The 19,239-nt window shown below is 35.6% G+C and overlaps 1 protein-coding gene across 11 annotated transcripts in view; it reads left to right on the forward strand.

Moving 5' to 3' along the window:
• The window catches only part of galnt14 (UDP-N-acetyl-alpha-D-galactosamine:polypeptide N-acetylgalactosaminyltransferase 14 (GalNAc-T14)), an 85,566-nt gene that overhangs the window by 61,480 nt on the left and 4,847 nt on the right, over positions 1-19,239 (forward strand). For 8 of the 11 annotated variants that reach the window (XM_087297419.1, XM_087297420.1, XM_087297422.1 and 5 more), the window contains 6 exon segments: positions 1-55; positions 4,251-4,377; positions 6,359-6,451; positions 6,564-6,647; positions 8,580-8,724; positions 17,929-18,048. The exon segment at positions 1-55 is cut by the window's left edge and continues 49 nt beyond it. In XM_087297419.1, the coding sequence (XP_087153545.1) occupies positions 1-55; positions 4,251-4,377; positions 6,359-6,451; positions 6,564-6,647; positions 8,580-8,724; positions 17,929-18,048 (624 nt within the window). 11 annotated transcript variants of the gene reach the window in all.

Genomic DNA, 19,239 nt, shown 5'->3' on the forward strand with positions numbered 1-19,239 from the left:
AATCGCTTGGGGAAATATGACACCGCCATGGACATCTGGGGAGGGGAAAATTTCGGTGAGTTATTATTACTATGCATGAGCGCACCTGTCTGACAGCACATAAACCTCAATCACTTTCCTTCTCCGATCCAGCACTGACAGAGGAAACTCAGGCTACGTTAAAGGCACATCAAACACGATAACTGTAAATATAAGAATAAATATGTATTCTTATTTAATTTGTTTTGTCCACACAGGCGAACGATAACATTCTGTTTATTTTTAGATTATGCTTGTCACTTGGCATTACCCCCTTGTGACCAGCAAATGTCCTTGGTGTGCTATAAGCACATCTGACCAGTAAATCCAACTTGTGATGTCGAATCGATGTGAAAAACAGTGAATTTAGCGATCGCTTATTTTCCCAATATTTTCAAACACAACACAAATACGACAAAACTAGCACAGGATAACTGAAATACATCTATTTTTAGACTTCAATTCACAAGCTTGTCGTGTATTTATTTCAGTCATTATTTCCCATGGCATAACCAATTGTTATTATCTTTATATGATCTTTAAAATGATGGGCTAAACATCAAGCAATAAGTATCTCCACAATGTTGTTTAAAGGTTTAAATTTTGTGATCATTTCACAGGTATATTTCAATGGATTCTGACTGTCACTTTTTTTAGCATTTATTAGATTGGGTGAAAATTCTTTCTGAAAGTGATCCCAATGATATAGTTTTATTATAGCTGTGGTCTGAACTCTGCTATTGTTTTAGGGTTGATTTCACACCTAGACTTTTGTTTGGAACCTGGTGGTTTCCGCAGTTAGTGTAGTTCATTTGGCATGAACCCAGCAATCGCACTGGGATCCGCAACAAAACAATTGGTCCGAGATCGCCTGAATGAGGTGGTCTCAGCTTGATTAAAACGAACTCTGGAGTAGAGGTCTGCATTCCAGCGGCTGTATCGCGGGAGCTGCGGGACCCGACCAGATTTCTGTGGCGCGGGAATAAATTTCCGAATAAAGCACGGTAGCAGTCGGTAACTGGTTTAATTTTGGTTGGGAGCGGGCGGTCTAACAATATCGCTCCCGACTCCCGAGCAAGCGAGCATGCGTATGAATGTGTGTGAATAAGATGCTGCATTTAGCTTGTTTGTTGCTGTGTGTGTGTGTGTGTGTGTGTGTGTGTGTGTGTGTGTGTGTGTGTGTGTGTGTGCACACCAATGAGAGAGAGAGCTTTGTGCTGTCTGTCTGTGTGTGTGTTTATACAGACAGCTTGTTATAGGCTGTTTGGCCTCTGTATAGCTAGGTGGTTTTCTGTTTTGTTCTCCCCCCGCTTGTTAGCGGGAACGGACGCGGCGAGTAGAAAACAGGGCGGGTCGGGCAGCGGGACAAAAAATACTGAATATGAGCAGAAATGGTCTGGTTCAGGCTAAAACCTGGCGGAAATGGACAGGAGCGGGATTCAAAATTTTGTCTAGCACAGATCTCTACTCTGGAGCTGATCGATTGTAGTGAGAAAACAAAACAATCCAACAAACTAAGGAACAAGGCTATATCACAGTGAATTATGGATATGTAATATGCATGATTAGAGCGGGATGTCTTTCCTACAGGTAAATGCGTGTTTCATGTCTAAAGTGAAAGTATGCTGAACTATCAACGAGAGCTGTTTATCCGTTTAAAGAAAATTGACTGAAATGAAGTCTTGGTTTATCTAATATCTCTCTTTATAATGTAAAGCCTATAATGCATATTTCTAGCCAAGTCTATGTATGAGAAAGTCTTACCTCTGATTTATATTTGGTGATGATGTCTGTGAGTGTCACCATTCAAAATTAAAGCGCAGCTTTTCACTTATAATGTCTTATTGCTTATCGTCGTAAATTAAAGTAAGGACACTTGACTGCTGAGCGAAGCTCTGAAAAATAAACCGTGGAACTCTGACCAATGTGAGGAGAGTTTACTTGCACTTGACTTGTTTTAGCTATTTTTGTCCATTTAGAAAGTTTGCAGTGTGAATGTGAACCACACCACGAACAAAGAGCAACATTGTTGCAAATTTAATCCTTGTTTTGGAACAAAACAATCTACAGGTGTGAATACACCTTTACATTCAGAACATTGTTTAGAACGCAGCCTTTATCTTTATATTTGGTGTGAAGGGGCCTTAACTTTGGCCTGTTTTCTTTAGGGTTGAACAGAAAATCAAAAATGAGTCACAATCAGTTTGAAAAGCTGTAACTGGCTAGTCACAAAGGCTGCGTGCTAATGCAATATAAATATTTACAAAATAGTTATACTTTGTCAGAGAGCAATTCAACTACTCCTACTCCTGATCAGGACATTCATCAGCTTTTAGATTCTTTCATGTGTATTTTTGCTTGTGTAGTGAAAATTGAGATCTTTTCTGAAATACATTTGAAATGCCAGCATGGACAAAAATCATTCTATTTTAAAAGGCATGATAAATCATAAATTTAGACTTTGGGTTGTCTGATCACGAAGAGGAATGACATTTGAAGTAGACTAACACTTTGGTGAACTTAACTTTGTCCTGTATGACTTTGTTAAATCCTTGATAGCAATGCATAGGAAATAGGATGGTAGTTTTAACTATCATTAACCATGCATATATGATGGAATTAGACTTGAGCTGTTGCAGGCCTGGTTTATTGAGACTCGAGTAGGCTGCTGTGCTCATAATTGCAAATGAGCATTGGGCAATGGCATATTTAGACAGGAGATTTCAGCCGTATGATCTAATTCTTGCTGTGAGAGTGGAGCTGTATCCTGGAGCGCTACTGTAAATCACATATACACATGTCAGCAAGTTATTTTACTCTACATATTGTACGTTTCTGCTGTTTGCTGTGTCAGGAGATTCATTAATCAATGCAGAGGCTGTAGGGTTTATTTCTTGAAAGAAATTAGTACTTGCATTCATCAAGAGCACGTTCAAAAGATCAAAAGTGCACAGCAAAGACCAACTATTTGTATTTCATTTATTTATCAAAACATCCTGATAAAAAAGAAGTTTCAAAATGTAATGTTAAGCAGTTTCAACATTGATAATGAGAGAAATGTGGGATATTTTTATGGTTCTGTTGACTATAAAAGTTGGGCTGGGCTATACAAGAAAAAAAATATTATAATGTTATCATATAATTTGGTATCAAAATGATGTAATATTTTTTACAATCCATTTAGGAATATCAGGAGTTTTTTATTTAATTATTTAACCACTTTATTTTAATTTACCAACATTACTACGACAAATAGTTTTAATAGTCAAAAACAAAACAAAAAATTCAACAAAAATATCTTGTCTTTTGTGTCTTATAATAAAATAAACATAAGTGTTAAAGAGACTCTTAAACTTGATAAATAAAATGCTACAAAGTGTGTGCAATGGTAAAGTGTAAACCCTGAACAATCAAGCAAACTTTAAAGTAGATCAACATCAATAAGATGTCAATAATGATACAGTAAACCTCAAACTCTGTAAACAAAACAAATTATGGTAATCAAATCTAAGCATTCGAGTATAGAAACCAACCACCATTATTTAAATACACACTGAACATTAAAAATTGTGAAGTTGAATGTATATTATATTTGTGCTAAAAAATATTTCAGATGGGGAGCTACTGGCTGGGATGCACAAGAAAAGCCACTGGCAACATCCTTGCATCCTTTTTTAATTACAATCTGTGTTATTTTGACCTGAGCTAGCGATGACGCAACCCAACCAGAGTCCGTTCACATATCGCATGTAAAAGCATGTGAAAAGTGCATGGCACGTGGATTCCTTCACCATTTTCAATGAATTTTGCGCTTGCACTCCCTTTGCATCTGTGGTAACTAGACGGCCATCAACCGTTTTCTCAGAGGATGACAAACGGACAAACCATTGCTGCAGTTCCGATACAAGTTTTATTTCTGAAGTTTTTTCTCTAATTGGTGGAATTGTCTGCCAATAAATGAATTTTGCCATTAAACACTTCGTCAATAAACATTTTGCAATTAAAAAAAACTGGATGAACACTTGGGTTCATCGAAACATATACAGTTAATTAACCTCAGAACTCTGAACAGGCCTTAATTTAAAAGTTAATCCGTTTCTGTATTGTGAGTTTATACTTATTATTTGGAGACCATGAAATGAAGTGTTGGAAATATGATAATAATTATTATTATTAATATTATTATTTCTGAATCTAACACTGTGATTAATGTTCACTGTTTGTGTTTGTAGAAATCTCGTTCAGAGTATGGATGTGTGGAGGAAGCCTGGAAATTATTCCCTGTAGCAGGGTCGGCCACGTTTTCCGCAAGAAACATCCTTACATCTTCCCAGAGGGCAATGCTAACACCTACATAAAGTAAGAGTCTTGAGAAGTGTGCATATTTGTATTAAGTCATATCTATACAAGTTTTTTTATTAAAATATTCCTGCTGATAAAGAATGCAACATTTTTTATCAGCACCAGAAGACCTTGTTTTGTCCTTGGGGGATGTTAACCTGTAAATCTGAATATTTTAATCAGTTTTTTTTATTTATTTTTTTATGTTATCTCTGTTTAATATTTTCCTGTGTTATTTGTTGTTTTTTTTCTTGCCAAAGATAGAGATAATGCTCCAACTTCTGCCTAGAAGAAAATCTGCTGTGTAAAATTTGTTTGCTTTTATCACGTTTCGCCTCTGGGGAAAAACCTCAGCATGAAACTGTATGAAATATTAAGGGCCCAGCACAACATTCTCTCTGAATCTGAATTGCTATGCAGTGTGCTCAGTCAACAAAATCTGTTTCCTCATATAGTTCAGAGGCGCTAATGAATAATTGCTGAAGAAGACATTAGCAGACCTTACTAGACACCCCTTAAAACTATATGTTTTTACATCCATTAGCAAGTTTAGAATTGTAACAATCACATATGGTCATTTATATGTACTGTGTACAAAATGCTAATCGATAACTTAACAAATTTAGGTGGATTGAAGATTTAAATCAAATCACTTTTATTGTCACATCATCAGCAGCTTGTGTGCTATGATGGGTGAAAAGCTTAGGTGCTGGCTCCAGACATTACAAAATACATATATAATGCAAAAACCACAACATTGCAAAATACTGACAGTGCAAATAAAATGACAGTGCAAATACAACGACAAAATACAACAGCATACTCCCAAAAAAACAGGACAATGAAAAATTGACAGCAATATGTACAATGAATAGGTGTCCACATAGTTGTAGGCAGTATTGTTTCAAGTATGGATTGGTTAAAGTGCAGTGCATGCTACATATTGATGGTGTAAATTGTCCCTGCTCATCGTTTCAGCTAATTTTTAAGTAGTTTGAACAAGCAGCAAAACATTTTCTTGATTCAAGTTTTTAGTGCACAAATGTATTGTGATTTAAAACATTTATAATCCAGTCAAGTGTTCACAATGTTAAGTTATGTGGCAAAAGATCCTTAAATATATATGCCTTATGTTAAAGTTTGGTGTCAAAAAAAAATAAAAAAATAAAAAACACTAATGTAAAAGCTAAATGAAGCAGAGCTAAATGTTAAATTTTCCTTTTTTACTTTACATTACTTCACTTTACTTTACTTTACTTTACTTTTTTCAGATGTCAGACTATGACCATGTTCACACTAATACATTTTCATCTGAACACATTTTTTACTCAGTTTTGGCCTTCCGTCTACACCAACAGCATTTTTGGGCAACAAAAGTTTATGTTTTTTTAAAAACACTCTCTTAAATAAATCTATCTATCTATCTATCTATCTATCTATCTATCTATCTATCTATCTATCTATCTATCTATCTATCTATCTATCTATCTATCTATCTATCTATCTATCTATCTATCTATCTATCCATCCATCCATCCATCCATCCATCCATCCATCCATCCATCCATCCATCCATCCATCCATCCATCCATCCATCCATCCATCCATCCATCCATCCATCCATCCATCCATCCATCCATCCATACATCCATACATACATACATACATGTTGGCAAATACTTTGTAATAACAATTGTCAGGGCATGTCAAAACATCTTAGTTGCCCCAAAATCACCTCAGACCCCAGAAGGTTATTTATATAGTTCATTTCTGAATGTAAAAACCCAGAACACTCTCAAAATCCAACCAACAACTAATAGGTATAGAATTGAATGTGTTTTTCTTCTTCGACAATCTAGTGTGCATTTGAAAGTCTGTGGCGGATCTTTTCACAACCTTTATGTACAGCACACACAATATTTCATGGCTACGATTTGACAAGTCTTCTTTATTTTTTGGGGAACACTTTAACATTCATACTCAATGCACTTTGTTTCAGGAACACCAGAAGGACCGCTGAGGTTTGGATGGATGAGTTCAAACTGTTCTACTACTCGGCTCGACCAGCTGCCAGGGGAAAATCCTATGGAGAGTGAGTGACTGATAGCTCGTGTGCGTTTATGTGTGTATATCTGCTGCATAATGAGGAGGCATTAGGGAAAAGATTCATCTCTTATTCCGCTCATTCTCTCCTCTCTTATCAGCATTCACGGCAGGCAGGAGCTCCGCAAGAGTCTCAACTGCAAATCCTTCAAGTGGTATCTGGACAACGTCTATCCGGAGCTCAAGTGAGTTGAGGAGTCAGTGCGGTGTGTGTATTTGAGTGTCTGCGGGTGGTGATTGATGATTGTAAAGTGCCATGTTATTATTTAGCACGGCAGCGTATGGCCCCTCTGTGCCTAAAGCTGTTTTGTAGTTCGCTAGTGCTGTCTGTCTGCTCACGTCTGTCTCAATGGAAAGACTTTTCACCCACTAAGGCAGATTTCATATATTGTATGTTTGTTATGTGTGTTGTCCTTCAAAAACTAGTATGTTATAATCATTTTTTTTTTGTGTGTGTGTGTTTATTATTCAGTATGTTGACATAAATTAGTTAACAAAGAATTCAATTTTAGTTAAAGGCCTACATCATACTTTTTAAGGGTCCCATGAAATTAAGATAAAACATTTTAGATGTTAGTTTCAGACTGTTAGTTTGAGCATGTGCGCCCCAAAACAGATAAAATTTGCATTTAAAAAATATAATACTGATATAAACATCCACAGCTTGCAGTTTGTCACAACAAAATGGATGGTGTTTTTTCATGTCACCTCATACTTCAGTTGTTCCATGAAATCTTGACCAATTAAATGCTCACTAGTATCACATATGTCCTTCCCCCTTCAAGACACTTCTCATTTGCTTTTCATTTGATGTGCTTGATCTCAACGACTCTAACTGGCAGAGCTGTGATAAAACAAAATTCTATTGTCTGTTTTTGTAAATAGGGAGAAGCTACTCTACATCCCACCCTTTATTCATTTTTCAGTTGAGATTATGTCAAACATCGAATAAAAATTGCACATTTCAAAGCGCTTCATGTGATCTTTAAATATCATCATTCATGCAGGACCTACTGCATATATTATAGCTAACAGTTAATGAAATAATTGAATATGAACTGCCAAAATGAGTTATCGGAGACTCCAGTTTCACTTCAATAACTGATATTTGAAGATCTGTAATACATTTGCGTAATGCCAGTCTATGGCTATCTGCGAACAATGACCCTGAAACACTGAAGCTGATGAGTTTTATCAACATCATCTCAACATCATCCCTGCTTTTAATGACACATTGAGCACATTTATAAGTAAAACTAACAGACTAAACTTCAATTTAAAAAATGTTAAGTATTCATTTAAATACACAGAAGCTTTTCTGTTACAGTTTAGGAGATTCTCAAATATCTCAAATTTCTTTAAGCTTTTCTTATAAAAGCAACAAACTAATGTTTTTTGGGCAGTTTCGATAAAGTTCTTGGACAAATGGACATGATTCTCTTAAAAAAGCAACAAACTAATGTTTTTTTTGGACAAAGTTTGGATAAAGTTCTTGGACAAATGGACATGTTCAAAGAGAAATGCATTGATACCAATGTGTGTAGTTAGATTTCATACAATTTTAAATTGTAATAAAGTGAATTTCTGCATTGTGATGTACTAATATATTTACCAGATTTTCAAAGATGGAAAAAATGTTGAGTGGCACTAGTTTCTGTCTTTCAGTTGTTACTTAGAATTTGAGGTGCACTCAAAAATTTAATGAATCTTATAAATGTGCTGCTTACCTTTGGAATTTTCATTGGACGATTGAGTTAAAGGTAAAAAGGTAATTGAAAGATGTACTTGGATGAATAATTCAGGTATGTCCAACTTCAGAACTTACAAAACAAATGCATTTTATTTAAATGTTCATTTCACGTTGATATTTTCATGGGCTATTTATAGCTTTTTGTGGCTGAATTTTCATAAAAATCTTTATGTTGAGTTTTCATATAAATACAGGCTCTTTGGTCACTCTGTGTATGTATATGACATACAGTGAGGTGTTGAGTATTATAGCAACCGCTCTAAATACAATAGCCTTTAGGAGCAAGAATTGAGACCTCATTTAAGTGTACCCTTTATTCTGTATATTTGTTATTATAATGCTATTGTGCTTAATTCCCTCAATCCAGAGTACCTGATGATTCTGATGCCAAGTCTGGTGTGATCCGGCAGAGACAGAACTGTCTAGAAACTCGAGTAGTCGAAGGCCAGGATCTCCCAGTGCTCACACTCGCACCCTGCATCATCACCAAAGAGACACCAGCAGCCAATCAGGTACAAGACTCCATGACATAATATCAGAAGGAGCATGCATTAATTATTAAATAAGCAGCTTTCTTTTTCTATATCAATAAATACTTCTATCGTTCACTCTTTAAAATAAAGATTTCAAAATTAGGTTTTAACACAAATGCAATAGAAGAGTCATTTTGAGTTCCTCAAAGAACATTTTAAGAAGTCTTAAGAAGTTTTTCTCCATAAAGAACCTTTTGTTGAAAGGAAAGGTTCTATGGATGCTATATTTCCTTCATGGAACCATTAATAAAGTGGATGAACTATGACGTCACCTTGTAGACCAATTGGCTGTTAGCATAAAACTGGTTCCCTCATCAAAATCCCCATAGGATTTTCCCATAGTGTTTTTGAAGATTGCAAGTAATAAGCACTACTGTATGTTCAAACAGTTCATTACACTCACACATTGTGTCCAACTAGATAATCCTTCCACAATGATATCACTTCTTTTCTCTTGTGGGTCCTAAATGCAAATGTAAGAACTGAAAAGCTAACATTAGGCTATAAACAGACTACACTGACTTCAGGGCGCTCTCTTGGTATGTCAGGACCACTGCTAACAACAATGTTTTAAGCTTATTTTTTGAAATATGGTCCATGTCAAAGATTTACTCTCTTAATTTATTATATTATAATCCACCCCGTATATTATATTTAAATATGTAAAAAAAAAAAAAAGCACATTTGTATAAAGACTTGGGTACCTTTTGGATAGATTTCTTGTAAGAAATACATTTGTTTCGCTTTACAGTTATTAAAAAATGTTTTAAAAAACGTACCGTACAGTATGTTTTATAAATGTGCCTATTATTATCATAAGTTATATTTACATAAGTTTATTGTGTGCGTAAAGCCCGCTTACCTAAGTAAATGCCTGCAAGTCCCATAATGGATAGAGAACAACATTCAATATCCTTTTTTTTTCACGAAGTACAGCGAAAAGCAGCCCATACATTCACATATGCTATATATTTTTTTAAGGTGAGCGTACATATTACAGTTACACATGACATACAGTTAAATGTGTTCGGATAAAAAAAAAAACCTCAAAAAATGATTAGATGTATGTTAATGTAAAACAATCACATTAAAATCTCATTAAATATTTATTTATTTGTACATATTTTTTCACATGTTTGCATTACTGAAAGCAATAAAGAGACAGCTACACTACGATAAGCAGTATTTTCATAAAACAGATTTATTAAAATTTCAACAAGTTCAATTCAAGTTTAAGCAAATGCAACACACAATATGAATGCTCAATTAGAAAAATAATACAAACATTAAAATACTATTTATAAAAATGCTTAAATAACAGACAAATCCAAATGCCCAACTCAAGCGGGCTGTGTTCCAGACCAGTTCAGCTCGATGACGTACAATTTCTCCGACATAGCAGCTTGATAGCAACTGTGTAACTGATGTGTTTTATGTCATAGAACAAAACGTAAAAGTATCTCGAGTTTGTGGTAGCCACGAACATTATTTAAGCAATTTAACCAAAATCCCACTAAAAAAACTCATTGACTTTGGGATGAGGAAACCGGAACTGCTAAAATGCTAACTCGCTTCCGGGTTCTTGCATACAAATTGACGTCATAGTTCCTCCACTCTATACCAATAAGGAACCTTCAGTTTTAATAATGTTGCTTGCAGAATTAGCTCTACCTGCATTATCTTTTGGTCATTTGAGTTTGGCAAAAAAGTGTACCCATGTTTTAATGATTACATAAAGCATATCGTGAAAGCACTGTGGTCATATTTTAACCTAAACAGTTTGGTCAAGCGAAGGTAGTGTGTATTTTTACTCTCACGCCAGGAATCGGTGACATCTCACACTGTTAGGCAGTGACTCGGAGATGCTAGATTACATTAAATGCTATGTTACCAGGGGCATGTTGAAAGGGCAGCTTTTACAGCAGGGTAATGGGATTTAATTCAGGTCACATTTGTGCACTGCTGTGTAATTATATTAAACAAAGAGGTGCCCTCTGGTCTCCACGCAGCTAATCTGCCCTACTGTCAACCTTCATGGCTCTCTCACCTGCTCATGAGACCTGGAGAAAAAATAGTGTTGTGTGTCATTCGGAATTGAATTGAGAATGGCTATTAAAGCCTATTCAATTCCTTAAATGTAATTTGGGCTGTAGAGATGGACACAGGTAAAATTTGATGAAGAATTGTTTGCATTTTGTCAATACTGCATTAGTTATCATTCGAAATGACATACAAAAAAAGAATGATACATTATATTAATATTAAAATGTTTGATTGATTAATTATACTTTATTATATTAAAACATGCTTTAGGGACCATGATTGAAAGACTCTATGCAAATTAAAAAATTTAAAGGGATATGATTTTTGTAAAAAATATTTAGAAATTAATGTTTATTATTACATTTTAATGAGAACAAGGTTTCCTAGTGTTGGGTTGCGGCTAGAAGGGCATCCGCTGAGTAAAACATATGCTGGATAAGTTGGTGGTTCATTCCGCTGTGGCGACCCCTAATTAATTATGGGACTAAGCCAAAAAGAAAATGCATGAATGATAAGAACAAGACTAACATTATGATTTTTAGTCCTAACAGATACAAATACAGCTGCTAACACTGATGGGCTCTTTGCTTTCCCATGCTAATACCGCTGTTAAAAAATTGGCTGTTATGATGAATATGAATTTTAAACTTTACAAACTGATAAGTACTGTTGCACAGTCAAGGTTTTATCAGCTAAGGCTTGCAGATTTTTGCAAGACTATATTTAATAAGATTAAATTTAAACTAAGGCTGGGCTCATAAACGATATTATATAGAATCGCAATAAAATTTATGTCAATAACAATGATAAGCTCTGGACTTTTTTTTAACCCTACATTGATCTAAGAGCCAATCACACAGCAGAAATGTGCAACAACAGGAATCTAAAAGTGTGTTGATATTAGAGATGCACTGAATTTTTTTCCACTGAAAATGTATCAGCCAAAAATGTTATGCCGTTTAATGGACCCTCGAATTTTTGTGGCTTCAGTCATTGATGGGGTACTCTTTTAAATATGGAAGCAATACCAACTTATATTGAAATATATATTATTATCGTTTAACATGAAAAATAATTATAGAGATTGTGTTTTTGCCATATTGCCCAGCCCTAATTTGAAAATTTAAAAAGGAACCCATTTCCTCTGGACTGGCTTACTTTCATTGGATTGCCGTTTTAGAACTGATTTTAAAGTTTTAGTGCTTGTTTTTAAAGCTTTAAATGACCTTGCCCCAACCTGACTTTCTGATCTTCAATTCAATTGCACACTTCGTCCAGGTCTCTGAGGTCTGCTGACCTTATGCTCCTTATTTCGAAACACAGGGGAGATTGTACCTTTGCAATAGCTGGAATTCATTACCATTGTCTGTAAGGATGGCCAAAACTTTGTCTGCTTTTAAAACTAGTCCTAAAACACATTTTTATTCATTGAGAGCTGTGCTTTTTCTTTCTGTTCTCTGTATCTTATTGTTGTTTGTTTTATGACCTGTTATGTACCACCCTTTGGTCAAGTGCTGTTGTTTTTAAATGTGCTTTAGCAATAAACAGAAACTGAAACAATTCTTAAATTGCACAATAGGGGTAGCTTAATAACAGCAATTATTGTAATAATTATATTATATTATAATCGTTTCATTAATTTACCACATCTACATGAATCAGACCCTCCAAGAGATTTCAGGGACTTTTCTATTTCTTTATTTGATATTTGTGACCTAAAATAAGCGCTTTTGGGATTACCTTTTTTCAAAACTTAAGGCATTATTTGCTTCATTTTTGTGTTTTGTTATAAAAATATATAAAATCTTGTAGAAATCAAGTTTAAATTCAAGTTCATTTATTTATAGAGCACATTTACAAACAGTTACAAGACTGAACAAAGTGCTGTACATAAGAAAAAGTAACAATAAAAAGACAGAATACAAAACCTAGAAATAAGACAAATGAAACGTCTAAAATTTAAAAATGTAGCAGTAGAAAGGACTAATAAAATAATATTAAAAAGCCTAGCTAAAAAGGTGCGTTTTAGGAAGTGATTTAAAAATAGATAATGAAAATTATCATGAAAATTGATCTGTTTTGATTTCCAGAACCATTGGACTCACAATATCCTGGAAGGACAAATTAATAATATAAAGGTAATGTGTTACCCATTACTAGGTTGCAGCTAGAAGGGCATCTGCTGCATATGCCAGAATAGTTGGTGGTTCATTCCACTGTGGTGATCCCTGATAAATAAGGAACCAAGACGAAGGAAAATTAATAAATGAATAAAGTTCATGTGTGTATAGTATTTCCCAATCCTACCACAATATTATGGTGCAGTAACTACAGTGAATAAATAGTAAATCAACAAATAGCCTTTAACTGGATCATTCATGGTAACAGTGTTTCCTCTGTTTTTCAGTGCTATTGAGAACAAAAGCACTGTTTCATCTGCCTTTAAACTAAATCATGAGACATTTGCGTTCTTTGCTCAATTTAAGCGCTTTTCTTCAGAGCTGCTCACATAATCGATTTAAGAACAACCCGCGAGTAAACAAACCTGAACTTGTGCTGCTTTAGGCTGTGAATTGCATGAATGGATTAACAGTTTGCGTGGCAAAAACAAGCAGAACCATTTAGTTTCACTTTAAAGCATGCATAATAACACCATATTAAACATTTATTAAACACACTGTCATTTTATCAAGGAAAGTGAAACCATGATAATTAGTTATCAGGGTGTCCATGGGGTCTTAAAAAGTCTTAAAATATCTTACATTTTAAGAACGTTTTCATTTTAATAGGTTTTAATTTGTCTATGTACATGTGTTACAACTGAAATATTGTGTTGTAGGTCTTATATAATTTGAAACGGGTCTTAATTTTTCCATGTCCATGTGTTACGACTAAAGTTTAGCTCTAGGGGTTAAAGAGGTAACATTTTGATGTGACTTAATTTGTAGAGAGTTGGTGGCAATAATAGCAAAACGACCATCAAATAATGCAAAAATAAGTTAATTTATTTACACAAGTAAAAAGAATTCAAACAGCAAAAATAATATGTACAAGTTTAAGTATCTCACAAAAAAATAATAAATCAGTTAATGTATGTTATTAAGAATAAAAGAGGATTTCTAGCTGTGACAAATAAAAGAAAGCAACATGTCAAAAACCTGATATTTATCCTCTAAACTACCTAATAGAATCATCTTCAGCATTTGGATGCCCTATCTTAACTACACTTTTAACTAAAAATATATATATATAACACTTACAGCGAGTGGTGCTCACTTCTAAACTGGTGTGTTTAGACAGTGGAGTTTTCTGCGTGTTACAAGGTGATGGCTAAACTCGTAGATTTTCAGGGGAATTAAGAAACCAATGATCAAGGATTATGAAATATGTACAAAACAGTAACAGTCTACAACTGAAACAAGAACAAAATCAAATTCTAAAGTCAAGTCAACATAATATCACACAACGCAAGCCAAAACCCACAAAAGAACAGAAAGGCAAGCAAGACAAAAGCAAGAGAGCTTCCACATTTGTGTCCAATCACCAAAAATACATTTCGGTAAAACTTTTTAAAAAATCTCCTGGACAGACTGTTGTGCATACATTTAGTTTATTATAGTTTTTTAAAAAGTTATGTTGAAAGAATGTATGCAACTAGGGTTTGCTTGTTTTGATGCTCTATTTAATATGTGGCTAAGAACTATTTTGATGAGGCAAGTAAAAAAAATATTTCTATTGGACCAACTGGGGCATTAGAAAAAAAATCTTAGCATTTAGTCGTGTATAAATCTGAAATTTCTTTTATAATAGTCTTGTTGAAGTCTTAAAATTCCTATTGACTTGGTGAAACATGCAGAAATCCTGATTATCATTTTATTACCCAGCCTTACCTTAGACTGTCCAGCCTGATCTCTCAAGGAAACTATTTTACATGTTGTGTGAATTAATTATATTATTCAGCAATACTTTTAAAAAAGAAAGACCACCAATATTCCTCCTTGAGGGATGAGCAAATCATTCATTCTTTTATTCATTTTTATCTGCTTTTTCGGGGCTGGGTCGCGTGGGCAGCAGTCTTTGGAGAGAACCCCAGACTTCCCTCTACCCAAACACTTCCTCCAGCTCCTCTGGGGGATCCCGAGGCATTCCTTGGCCAGCCGAGAGACAGTCCCTCCAGCGTGTCCTCGGTCTTGCCTGAGACCTCCTCCTGGTGGGACATGCCTGGAACACCTCCCTAGGTAGGCGTCCAGGAGGCATCCAAAACAGATGCTTGAGCCACCACAGCTGGCTTCTCTCGATGTGGAGGAGCAGCGGCTCTACTCCGAGCTCCTCTCTGGTGTCAGAGCTCCTCACCCTCTCTATAAGGGTGTGTCCAGCCACCCTGTGAAGGAAACTCATTTCGGCCGCTTGTATCTGAGATCTTGTCATTTCGGTCATGACCCAAAGCTCGAGTCATAACCATAGGTGAGAGTAGGAACGTACTGTAGATAGACCGTAAATTGAGAGTTTTGCCTTTCGGCTCAGCTCCTTCTTTACCACAATGGACCAATACATCGACCGCATTAGTGCTTCCATTGCTCCAATCCACCTGTCAATCTCATGTTCCATCCTTCCCTCACTCATGAATAAAACCCCAATATAATTGAACTCCTCCATCTGGGGTAAGGACTTTCCTCCAATCTGGAGATGGTTGGAGGATGAGCAAATCAAGCTAAAAAATAAGAATGAGACTGTACAAATTCATAGAAATTAGCCACTAAATCAAAAAGTTATAAATTGCTGCGATATTGTGTTGGACTTTCGCTCTCTCTCTGTCTCTCATTCTATTGTGCACCATAAAAATTTGAATATTTCAAATGTTTATTCTAAATTATGAAGCTCAGAGATGATGACAGACTGTAGATTTGGGTTCAGAACACCACAGAAGTGATTTCGGAGCACTTAAGTGTGTTCATAACACCACAAGAGCATGTTTCCCCACTGCCTGCTGCGTGTGACCTTGTTAAGCGTCTGTAAGACTCACCAGATGGGAAGCGGTTCATCAGCATGGCTCACAAAAGTACATTTTCACGTTGCCCTTCTGTGTCATCTTCTCACTACGTGTCTCAGAACAGCAAATGAGACCACCTTTTCAAAGCAAAGGGAAAATATGCTGTATTCTTCCAACTTCTCTCCCTCTCTCTCTGTTTACCAGTTAAGTGGAGCTGACAGATTAGAACAGACATCTTTAAATGAACGAGAATGTAATACTCTAGCTTGTTTCCTAATCTAGTTGCTTAATAAACCTGGCATTGTATACTATGAATATTGTAGCCCCTGTGACAGATTGCTTATTTTCTTCCCTTGCAAATTGGTTCGGATACAAGTGTCTGCAAAATGCATGAATGTAAATGCCCGAAGGATGAATTGTGAAGTAAACCCGTGACATTACTGTCAAGAATAGACTTACCAGTTTTAAATATTATAAAGATAATGCCATCAAATTTCCCCCTGATCTTTTGACATATAAATGGGCTTTGTGCCAGTGGCACCTCCTACTGTACATATTTCATAATTTAAAATAGCCTTCTGGTTATAGCAAACATTTATGTAATCAAGCTTCAAAAATGGTTTGTTTTTGGGTCTGTCAGACAGGCAAATGCATTGGCCCAAAGACTAGTTCTCTAGAGCAAGCTAACACCATGTTTTATGCAAGATTTAGACTACACGATAATGTTATTATCCAAGCTAGTCATTGGCACATTGCTTCTCAAACAATCAGTGGTTGACAACTTTAATAATCGAGAACGCGGAAGTAGCATCTGGCTTTCTGGACAAATTCTTCTTCGATTCCTACAATATTAGTCACAAACACAGGTGTTTTAGATATCATAAAGAAACAGATACACCTTTCATTCATTTATTTATGTGCTGTTTTTTTATTATTTATTATTTTTTTATTATTTTCAACATGACACAGTAAAACATTACATGAATTCCTGTTGTTTTAATAACATGTGTTTGTGAGCATTAGCTAAACTTGATATTTTTAATAAAAAAAAAAACACATTGGGTTTTGATCAACAGTATTTGGATGAAATGCCACATTGTCATGGCATCGGTGATCTCTCACGATTTACAAAATGTTTAACCAGCATGCAAGTCATATGCCTATCAGTTAAACTGATATTGGATTTTGCTCCTTGATGTCGCAACCAAAATAAAACCAAATACCTAGGTTATATAATAATGTGTGCCTGCTGGGATGTTGATTAGTCTGCACAACATCGAGTTTAACATGCGTGTAGTTTAGACATAGCATTAATGTTTATTTTATTTTGTCCGTTTATTTATTTTAATGTACCTGTACATTAATCAATGTTCTGCAAGAATGTAAATGTACCAAATAACTGGCCCAAAGACTTGTTTTCATTGGTGGTCCCTTAGCCAGATGTCAAAGGCGAGTACATTACCCTACATTATTTCACCTTAGGTTCCGCCCACTGCTATTCGGTCATAGAATTGATAGGTTTTACCAGACATCACAGCTGTATAATATAATACCCTCTTGAGGCTATTCTGTGTGTTTACAGTATTTTTATATTCGGATGGTAGCTTGACAGTACATTTGCAAAAACATTCCTCCCACTTGTAAAAGCTTTGCCGCTTTGCCAGCGTGTATCCTTGTTTTGTCTCTGGATATTTTGAATATTTTTTCAGATTGTGTCCATACGTAAGTGAATTTGAATTTATTTTCCCATGTGATTAGACAGTCATGATCCCACAGTAGCTAACTTCCATCTGTCTCAGCCTGTCTGCTGAAGTAGCCACGCCCCAAACTCTCTCGCTATTGGTCAAGCTGAAAAGTAATTGACAGATTTTAGTAGACAGCTCTCAGTGGTGCCCAGGAGGCTCTGTGTTTAGGGGTGGGAAACTTATAATAAAATGCTCATATTCAGTCGTCAACAACAACAACAATTGGATTGAGAGAGTCTGTTTTCCCAAAAGTTGTTTCTTCCTCTTTAAAACAGCCGAAAGATATATGTACATTCATCAAAGGAGTGCAATGCACCGAACCAGTTGTAAAGGAATTGCCTTTGCTTTTTGATTTCATTCTGTGTCACTTCAGCATGAGAAAAGCTTGCTTTCTTTCCTCCACAGGAGTGGATCTACACCCACGGACAGCAAATCCGCCAGCAGCAGTACTGTCTGTCCGTCTCCACCACTTTCCCTGCCTCCCAGATCCTACTCATGCCGTGCAACATCAGCGACGGCAAGCAGGTACCTCCGCTGCAGTCAATCCCGACGAAAGCACAGGAGACATCCGTGACAGACCATAAATCAGGCCGCACTTAGAAAGCTCCCGGAGGAAGCCACTGACATCAGCTCTATGAGTATCAGTCCCAGCGTTAGACAGCCCCTCAGGAGAGGCTTTACTCTCAGGCCGGTGTCAGCATTTCCACACATCACATTCGTCATGTCAGTGTCAGGGACATGCAGCACACTGTAGCATCAGAAAACATTGCTTTGTTTTGTTTTTGCTTCTTTGTTTTTGAGTGTGTGTGCAATGAGATGTATGAATGCATGCTACACTCTATATTACATGACGTTTTATGACGTTTTATTACATGACGATGTATAGTTGTTAGAGCTGCACGATATTGGAAAAAAAGCTGTCATTGCAATATTTTGTTTTCTGCAATGTGAATGTAGTTTTACAAGAAAGGAAAGGAAAGGAAAGAATTCCTTATTTTATATATCGATTGGAATGATTTGTAGGTGAGTGCATCTGCATAAAATATACTAAATTATACAAAATAGTATAAGCACATATGAAAACAACAGAACAAAAATTAAAATGAAATAAACAATGCTTTAAGGTTTTCAGTGGAGTCGAACAGTATGGAAGTATAGAAATGCAATATGTAAACATAATCGATTTGAGACCAATCCACAAGTAAACAAACCTGAACTTGTGCTGCTTTAGAGTGTGATTTGCGGGAATGGATTAGCTGATTGCATGGCACAAACAAGCAGGACTATTTAGTTCCACTTTCAAGCCTGCATTATATCATTACAACATAACATATTAGACCTTGATTAAACGCATTGTCATTTTATCAAGGAAAAGTGAAACCATGATAATTAGTTATCAGCGTGTCCATGGGGTCTTATAAAGTCTTTAAATATCTTAAATTTCTAAAACTAAATTTTAGATTCACTGAAATATTGTGTTGTAGGTCTTACATAATTTGAAACGGGTCTTAATTTTTCTATGTCCATGTGTTACGACTAAAGTTTAGCTCTAGGGCTTAAAGAGGTAACATTTTGGTATGAATTAATTTGTAGAGTTGGTGGCAATTATAGCAAAATGACCACCAAATAATGCAAAAATAAGTAAATTATTGACAAAAGTGAAAAGAATTCGAACAGCAAAAATAATATGTACAAGTTTAAGTGTCTCACAAAAGA

This window comes from Danio rerio, chromosome 20 (genome assembly GCF_052040795.2).
Source record: "Danio rerio strain M-AB ecotype USA chromosome 20, GRCz13ab, whole genome shotgun sequence".
In the NCBI taxonomy this organism is placed as follows: domain Eukaryota; kingdom Metazoa; phylum Chordata; class Actinopteri; order Cypriniformes; family Danionidae; genus Danio; species Danio rerio.